At 46.2% G+C, this 9,674-nt stretch overlaps 1 protein-coding gene across 1 annotated transcript in view; it reads right to left on the bottom strand.

Annotated features, from left to right (window-relative positions):
• Nucleotides 1-4,935, bottom strand: part of DHX15 (DEAH-box helicase 15) — an 82,546-nt gene extending 77,611 nt beyond the window's left edge. Inside the window, exon 1 of the mRNA XM_073574679.1 lies at nucleotides 4,699-4,935. Within this exon, the coding sequence (XP_073430780.1) occupies nucleotides 4,699-4,763 (65 nt within the window). The 5' untranslated portion in view covers nucleotides 4,764-4,935. The remainder of the gene's footprint in view (nucleotides 1-4,698) is intronic.
• Between the last annotated feature and the right edge of the window lie 4,739 nt (nucleotides 4,936-9,674).

Below are 9,674 nucleotides of genomic sequence, written 5' to 3' on the forward strand. Positions count from 1 at the left end.
CCGCACCTAAACCTGCATTTTTGCCGCAGCTTCTTTCCTGTCAAGATCAGGTTTTGCTGCAAAAAAAAAAAAAAAGCAGCAAAAATGCCCAGTGTGAACTTACCCTTAATGTAAAGTCGTTGTCGGTCTCGAACTACAAGTCTGCAGTCAGTGGATGTAACTGCAGAATGGTGAACCTTCACATTGTGCGCGCTGCCTGCTGCCGGGCAGTCATGTGGACCCACAAGTGTGCACGTTGATCATACCTCCAGCAACTTTACCACTAGACTGTATCCGGCTTCGTTCAATACAGGGCTGTGGAGTCGGTAAGCCACAGTTGCGACTCCGACTCCTGGATTTTATCCGACTCCGACTCCTTCATAAATGGCCAATTCATAACAACAAATTTACTGTTGTAAAATATTAAACATCGTGCTTATTCAGTTTCTCACCATCATATAAGTAATCAGACCACTTGGAGCAAAAACTACATTTATTAGAATACAATCAGAATATAGCAAATAACTTTTATAAACTTTTCTAAACTGTAAGTAAATATGCAATAAACACTTTTATGCAGTTAATAAGAAGAAATCTATAAATTTGTCCTCAGAAAAAGTATTGCCTCTGTCAGATCCTCCTTCATGGATGCCCTCAAATCTGATCTAATTATTTTGAGAGCAGAGAACAACCTCTCTACACTAACTTGTGTTGGTGGCAAAGCAGTAACCACTCGGGCAACATCTCTGACAATGTCAGGATACAGAGGAATCGCTTGTTGCACTGTTATTTTTGATGAACGGTCAAATTTCTCAATTTCTTTTAGTGCACATGAAAAATTCTGCTGAAATGTACTGGCTGTGTTCCTTGATGGGGATGACTTCTATGCGGGAACGCTTTGCACGGTCCTTGTGATCCAAATATTTTTCGAAATTAAATTCTTCATCAGTTGATGATGAGGGTGAAGATGTGGCAGGACGACCAAATTCTTCTTGTTCCTCCTGACTGTTCTGCAACCCTTTCATCCTTACTGCTATTTCAAACAGAGCTTCTTTTCCTTTACTTAGCTGTTGATCATCTAGAAGAATCCGATGCATTGGGTCTACATAAACAGCTGCCAAAAGAATGTTATTTTGTAATAGTAGCTCCTCTCTCCGTTTCATTGATGTAGCAATGCCACTTGCAATTAACCCTCCTCTTTGGGACAGGCGAAACATCAGGTTCTTCCACTCCTTTAAGAAAATACCTGGAGTTAAGTCCTCTGCTTGTAATTTTTTAGTCACTGTAAATGGGTGCTCTAGCAATTTTTCCAGCTCAGTCACCTGATTCCACTGACTTTCATTTAGCGTCAGTTGAGGGTTAGCCATGTCTACAAGAAAGGTTTTCAGTTCAACCAAGCGCTGAATCATTAAGTACGGCCCCATCGTGTGGCTTGATCAATAATTGCCCCTTTTCCGGCACGTCTCTTCAAAACTGAGTCAACTTTAGGGGTTCTGGCACAGTAGCCAATTATCTCACCTTGCCAATCAGTGCAGCAGCATGTCCTTCTTGCAGACTGTCTCTTATAGCCAGCTGTAGCGTATGCACAACACAGTGCATGTGATGAATGAAAGAACATATTGACACAGTTTCAACAAGATCATCTAAACGATCATGTTGCTGTTCATCTGAAGCAACTTCAGTTTGCTCCTCAGTTACAATACTGTGTTCCTCTATTTCAAACATTTCTGTGTCTGTGGACCCAGAATGTTCTTCTAGCTGCTGGTCACCATCATTACTCTCATTCATTAGCTTAATAGTACTTATCATATTTGAAGCATTGTCAGTTACGACAGAAAGAACTTGCTCTTTTTTAAGTTCATAGTCTTGCAGAACCTTTTCCACCAAGACCTGGAGAAACTCACTGGTGTGATGAGCTTTGGTGTCTTTTACTGCCAATGTCTTGGTAACTATTTCATTTTTGTCACAAACAAATCGGACATTGATGGCAAAATAGTTCACTCTGTGACGTGTGCAGGCATCCATTTTAAGAAACAAAGCGTCCCTTGAGAGATTTTTAAAAGCTTCTTCGATTACTAATTTTCTAATACTCTCTCTCTCCAGAGAAACACCAAGCTTGCGGGCCATTTCCCCATTCAGACACATAAAAGCTGGTCGTGAAAATAATGAAATAGGCACACTATCCTTTACAACAAGCTCTATGATCTGTTTTTTAAATGTATCTACTGTCATTGTCACAGTAACTTTGTCACTGACAAAATATCTTGCAACTGATGGCTGCAAAGTTCTCTGCTCTTTTGTTTGGCTGGAAGAGCTGGGCACTGGTTCATTGGTTTGGATGCAGTCTCTCTCATCCACTGCTTTCAGTACTTCTGGATGAAAGCGCTGTAAATGTCTCTTTAGATTAGAAGCTCTGGTAGGAGCATTTTTATCTTTGCCTGAATATGCACTCATCTTGGCTTCACAGCATTTGTTTTCGTCTGGATCATTTGTCATACACTGACAGACATAATGTTTTCTATCTTGAGTGATGGTGAAATGTTCAAATACAGCTGATTTAATGTGATGCTTCTTTGACATTCTCAGGTTTTTAATTCTGCATTCACAATCCAAATGACAATTGTTTTTCCTAAAAACAATTGTACAAAATTATTGCCAGGTCGTACAACTGATATAGTGGTCAGTAATACTGTTATTATTCCTCATGTACTCACAGTTAACTGATGCAAAGTTTGTTGAAAGGATAATACTTCTTACAGTCTTCCTCTTCTGAGTAGCAGGCAGCTGTGAGATGCTTGGAAGACGCACATCTAGTATGATCTAGTCTAGAGGAGGAGCTTTACTACTAAGAATTTGCAACACATTTTCACTTTCAGTTTCATACATTGTAAGTAGGGGGGTTGGGGCAGCATGAGGTTAACCAAGTATAAGAGTAGATAAGGGCAGTGGAGAACAGTGACACACAAGAAGTAAGAAATGTCTCTATCTCCAGCAGAACTGCTTATCACTGTTGTTCATAGTTTGATAGAACATATATATTTGAGTAACATTTATAAAATTCATATGAAAGTTCAATTATGAAATATTAATACATTTTTTTAAAGCTGGAGTCTGAGTCGGTACATTTCTACCGACTCCGACCAAAACTAACTCCGACTCCACAGCCCTGGTTCAATACACTTGAATTGAGAGAGGCCAGATACAGTCTAGTCGGCACGTGACCACACGGATGCAAATCACACAATTGTGCTGAAACCCCCTCCTGTCCTAGCGTGGGAGAATGCTCACAGTGAACAGTACCCACGATGTTTGAATCCACAAGTCTGCTGTCACATCCAGTGATTGCAGACAAGGCCGGAAAACCTCCTCCAACTGCTGCCATTTCACAGATTCGGAATCAGTGCTTTTCTGTTTTCCACAACTGTAAAGTTATTCTCCTATCACAGTAACAATAATGCCAACTTTCCCTTCAACCACCTGGGCATGAACCCCAGAACTTCTGTGATGTTTTGCCTTTTCTCCTCTATGAAACCGGCCAATCAAAACACAACGGAGTCATATAGAGGAAAAAGAAAACACCCACTGAGGTCACAGCTGCAGCTATTGGAGCGCAGCACCTGTAACAGTCAGGTCCAGAGCGCAAGGTCCTGGAAGGCATCAAATGTGAGGGGCACAATAAGGTAACAATAGTATTTTCCCCATCAATAGACTCCTAAGCTCTCATGTTTTGTGTAGCAAGCTGCCGGTTTTAGTGCTACTACCCCGATGTATATACAATATTTTGATTGTTTTATATTACTTTATTGAGGGAGAAATACAGCAACTTATGATTGATCTGGAGTTATGTTTTTCTCTCTCTACGGCATTTACAGCACAATTCATGTTATTTTTTTCATAGATTTGACTTTTAAAACACACGGATATTCCATAAATGCCATTTTGTATTAGTGATCGGTCCAAACTTGCTTTTTAGGTTACTAAAAGCTCTTTTCTATCCCCTGAGGGATCACCTGGACTATATATCACAGTATATACTGGAATTACTGATCTACTATGAAGGCGGAGGAGAAAGTTGGTGCTGATGGGGTCCTCCAAGCCCCCTGGCGGCCATGGCAACCTGATGGCACCCTGAGGTTGCATCACAGGTGATGGAATGCACGTCCACACTGGATCGGCCATGAAGTCAGGAAGGGGTCAACCCCACCCGGCGAAGTCAGGAAGGGGTCAACCCCACCCGGCGAAGTCAGGAAGGGGTCAACCCCACCCGGCGAAGTCAGGAAGGGGTCAACCCCACCCGGCGAAGTCAGGAAGGGGTCAACCCCACCCGGCGAAGTCAGGAAGGGGTCAACCCCACCCGGCGAAGTCAGGAAGGGGTCAACCCCACCCGGCGAAGTCAGGAAGGGGTCAACCCCACCCGGCGAAGTCAGGAAGGGGTCAATCCCACCCGGCGAAGTCAGGAAGGGGTCAATCCCACCCGGCGAAGTCAGGAAGGGGTCAATCCCACCCGGCGAAGTCAGGAAGGGGTCAACTGTGTGAACACAGTCCCACTCACACAGCGACAGTCCAATGTAAAGACAGGTAAACTCTGACATGGGCCTGCCGTGTGCCTCCCCGCCCGAGCAGAACGTGCTGTATAACGCTCAGGTTTCCAGACTCATGGCCGCCGCCATATTCCACAGCGGACAAAGAAGCGGCCTCGGCGCCGCCTCCGACACTTACCCATCGGCTCTCTTCTTACTCGTGACATAATCGTCGCCCAGGTCCAGTCGGTGCCGCTTGGACATGTCGGCCGCTTCTACTCCCGGTTCGCTAGGCCGCGGCGCCTCCGAGGTCACGTGCGCGGGACAGGCGCTCACAGAAACAACGCGAGCAGCGGCTCAGCAGGGCCGAAAGAGAGACCGCACGCACAACGCCTGCGCAAAGCAAAAGCGGGAAAAGGGGAGGGGAGGAAAGAGGACGTCTAAGACGCCATGACGTCAGCAAACAAAAATGCGATTGGATGAGCGGAAGGATTCTAGAAGCGCAATGATTGGACGTTGTCCAGCCAATCAAACGGCTGCACGTAAAGTGAGGCGTGACGCGTTTGTGCTCCTGCTGTAGTGTCTGGAGTTGCGTCAATTTGCAGTTGCGTCATTAAGCTACGTTACGTGCGGCAATGTGTGCATTGCCGATCACTGAATGCAGACACGATCAGCTCCCTTAGTGAACTGACAATCCCAATAATTATGTCTCCGGGTGTGGGTGTTACTTTTCTCTCTTGATTTGGCCTCTGACCAGGAACAAGTCCGAGCCGTGTACAGAGATCGAGGGAAAATTCTTAGCTAAAAATTGAGAAATGTGTTCTACCTGTATCTGCCTCGAAGAGCAGCTAAGTGAGACGACCTTTCACAATGTCCATAGACATACATGCCTCTGCTACATGAACATAGACATGCACCTAAACAACTCTGCTACATGCACACGGACATACATCCCTCTGCTACATGCACACGGACATACATGCCTCTGCTACATGCACACGGACATACATGCCTCTGCTACATGCACACGGACATACATCCCTCTGCTACATGCACACGGACATACATGCCTCTGCTACATGCACACGGACATACATCCCTCTGCTACATGCACACGGACATACATGCCTCTGCTACATGCACACGGACATACATCCCTCTGCTACATGCACACGGACATACATCCCTCTGCTACATGAACATAGACATGCACCTAAACAACTCTGCTACATGCACACGGACATACATCCCTCTGCTACATGCACACGGACATACATGCCTCTGCTACATGCACACGGACATACATCCCTCTGCTACATGCACACGGACATACATGCCTCTGCTACATGCACACGGACATACATCCCTCTGCTACATGCACACGGACATACATCCCTCTGCTACATGCACACGGACATACATCCCTCTGCTACATGCACACGGACATACATGCCTCTGCTACATGCACACGGACATACATGCCTCTGCTACATGCACACGGACATACATGCCTCTGCTACATGCACACGGACATACATGCTACATGCACACGGACATACATGCCTCTGCTACATGCACACGGACATACATGCCTCTGCTACATGCACACGGACATACATGCCTCTGCTACATGCACACGACATACATGCCTCTGCTACATGCACACGGACATACATGCCTCTGCTACATGCACACGACATACATGCCTCTGCTACATGCACACGACACATGCCTCTGCTACATGCACACGGACATACATGCCTCTGCTACATGCACACGGACATACATGCCTCTGCTACATGCACACGGACATACATGCCTCTGCTACATGTACACGGACATACATGCCTCTGCTACATGCACACGGACATACATGCTACATGCACACGGACATACATGCCTCTGCTACATGCACACGGACATACATGCTACATGCACACGGACATACATGCCTCTGCTACATGCACACGGACATACATGCCTCTGCTACATGCACACGACATACATGCCTCTGCTACATGCACACGGACATACATGCCTCTGCTACATGCACACGGACATACATGCCTCTGCTACATGCACACGACATACATGCCTCTGCTACATGCACACGACATACATGCCTCTGCTACATGCACACGGACATACATGCCTCTGCTACATGCACACGGACATACATGCCTCTGCTACATGCACACGACATACATGCCTCTGCTACATGCACACGACATACATGCCTCTGCTACATGCACACGGACATACATGCCTCTGCTACATGCACACGGACATACATGACTCCGCTACATGCACATGGACGTACATGACTCTGCTACATGCACACGGACATACATGCCCTACTACATGCACACGGACATACATGCCTCTGCTACATGCACACGGACATACATGCGCCTCTGCTACATGCACACGGACATACATGCCTCTGCTACATACACACGGACATACATGCCTCTGCTACATGCACACGGACATACATGCCTCTGCTACATGCACACGGACATACATGCCTCTGCTACATGCACACGGACATACATGCCTCTGCTACATGCACACGGACATACATGCCTCTGCTACATGCACACGGACATACATGCCTCTGTTACATGCACACGGACATACATGCCTCTGCTACATGCACACGGACATACATGCCTCTGCTACATGCACACGGACATACATGCCTCTGCTACATGCACACTTTCATGCTTCTGGATTCGAACCCTTGGTTTTATGGTCAGCGGCTCTTTCCGCTGTGCGACTGGATACACCTTTCTTTTTGGGTGTTTTAGTTCTGTTATCTTTATTTCTGTAGTTTTGTGTAACAGGTGTTTGTCTGCCCTACCTCCTTTTGGGTGCAGCTTTAAATATTTTCCCCTACTCGTGTTTCCTTCTGTTGTTAGACTTTGGTAGATTCATTCACTTTGCTGTAGTGCGTTAGTTGCAGCTGTTTTTTGTGGTTGCTGTATTCCTTGGGGAACTGCTAATCTAGCCATCCTAGAAGCTGCTAAGTTTTTTCAGGGTAAGCCGCAGTCGAGTGGGGGCGTCATTGCGTTTTCTTCGAGTAATTGAAGAAATAAAATCCTGCTCGCCATGGATGGCTTCCTGGGGGTGTTCGGAGCTCAGAAACGCTGCGTCAAGGCATAGGAAAACCCACAAAGTAGAAAGATCCAGCTCAACGAATCATGAATGCTTTATTCACAACAGAATGCTCAAAGAGGATATACAAAGTCAGCAGGGTGCGCAGCCACCTGAAACTCGTCGATGTCATGTGACTCATACAAATGACTTTGTATGTCCTCTTGGATCACTTTATGTCAACAAAGTAGTCATGTCTCCTGTGATGTCTAAGCCGCAGCCCCATGTCTCCTGTTATGTATATAGTACAGCCCCATGTCTCCTGTAATGTATATACTGCAGCCCCATGTCTCTTGTAATGTATTTACTGAAGCCCCGTGTCTCTTGTAATGTATTTACTGCAGCCCCGTGTCTTATGTGATGTATATACTGCAGCCCCATGTCTCCTGAGATGAATATAGTGCAGCCCCATGTCTCCTGTGATGTATATAGTACAGCCCCATGTCTCCTGTGATGTATATAGTGTAGCCCTATGTCTCCTGTGATGTATATAGCACAGCCCCATGTCTCCTGTGATGTATATAGTACAGCCCCATGTCTCCTGTGATGTATATAGTACAGCCCTATGTCTCCTGTGATGCATATAGTACAGCCCCATGTCTCCTGTGATGTATATAGTGTAGCCCTATGTCTCCTGTGATGTCTATGCCGCATCCCCATACCTCCTGTGATGTATATACTGCAGCCTCGGTGTCTTCTGTGTGATGTATATGACATTGTCAGTGTTTTATATGTGATGTATATAGTGCAGCCCCATTGTGCTGACTTCTTCCACGTATGATGCTGTGTGGATTCCAGCATACGGCTAAACCCTTCATCCACTCCCAGTAAAAAGACTGTATGAATGCTTAAGTCTATGTTTATTGAGATGATGATGTGAACTTGGTACAGTGAACAACAATGGTGGATGATAACGGGTAAAAACTACAAAGAAATAGCCAGTATATCAGTACTGGCAGATAACAAAACAACAGCAATAATACAGGGTGCTATTACATCAGTAACAGGAGTATTACAGATGTTGCGCAATACAACACATAATGCAGATAAGAGAGATATCTAAAGCAAACTTAGGCTGCTGTAATTGCACTACCCTAAACAGAAATGCACCTATCTACATGCAGTGTAAAGTGCATTACTGTTAGGAGTGGCGGAAGACACTAAATAAAAAATAAAGTGCCTTCGCCACCCGGGGTCCACCGTGCGGTGGATGGAAAAACCGCTGCTAGAGAGGCAGAGCACAAGGCGGTAATGTGCACAAGGGTTAGACGGCACCCAGTGCACAAAAGCAAGCTCTGTTATACTCACAGAGCTGCAGGCAAATCAGCTCAAATTAAACGCTGAGTCTGTTCAGAGTCACAGACACACAGCGATATAGTCGCTGTATTCGCGGTCACAGGAGTAGCCTTAAACAGCAGGACTACTCCGTCTAGACCTACCGTCAAATAAGGTGCGAAGCGTCGCAACCGCGGACGCAGAGAAAGCTGCAACTGCAGCGCAGCAAGAACTGAGCCGCTGGCAAGGCGCTGCAATAACGCTGGCGCAATGCAGACGCTAAGCTGCTGAGCAAGATGGAGCATATGCGCGCTGGCGCTAGCGCTGCTACTGGCTGAACCCAAACACACAATCGTATTATCAGAGGGAAGGGGTTTCTTAATAAGTCAGTCACCAGTCCAAGCATCCATCACCATACATACAGCAGCAAGTATGAAATACTAGCGCATGGCGGAACAGACATGCGCGCTTTTTATACCAAACGGGACCTTTCGGAAGTCTCCAAGGCTCCAGGAGGAGCCAATAGGATTAGACACAGGACCTGAGCATGTGACTCCCGAACTCCAATAGGAGCTCGTCCCATGAGCATGCTCAGTGGAGGGAACAGAGGACTTAGCCTCCGGAGAGAGTTGCCGCAAGGCACTCTCCTCTGCAATCTCCTATACCGCAGATGAAACGCAGCAGACTGCAGCATGTAAGGGTCTAGATTTCATCATAGGGAAGGAAGAAATCAGACTCCTAACA

The sequence above is a fragment of the Dendrobates tinctorius genome, unplaced genomic scaffold, assembly GCF_039654945.1.
Source record: "Dendrobates tinctorius isolate UK_male_01 unplaced genomic scaffold, ASM3965494v1 ptg000039l, whole genome shotgun sequence".
Classification (NCBI taxonomy): Eukaryota; Metazoa; Chordata; class Amphibia; order Anura; family Dendrobatidae; genus Dendrobates; species Dendrobates tinctorius.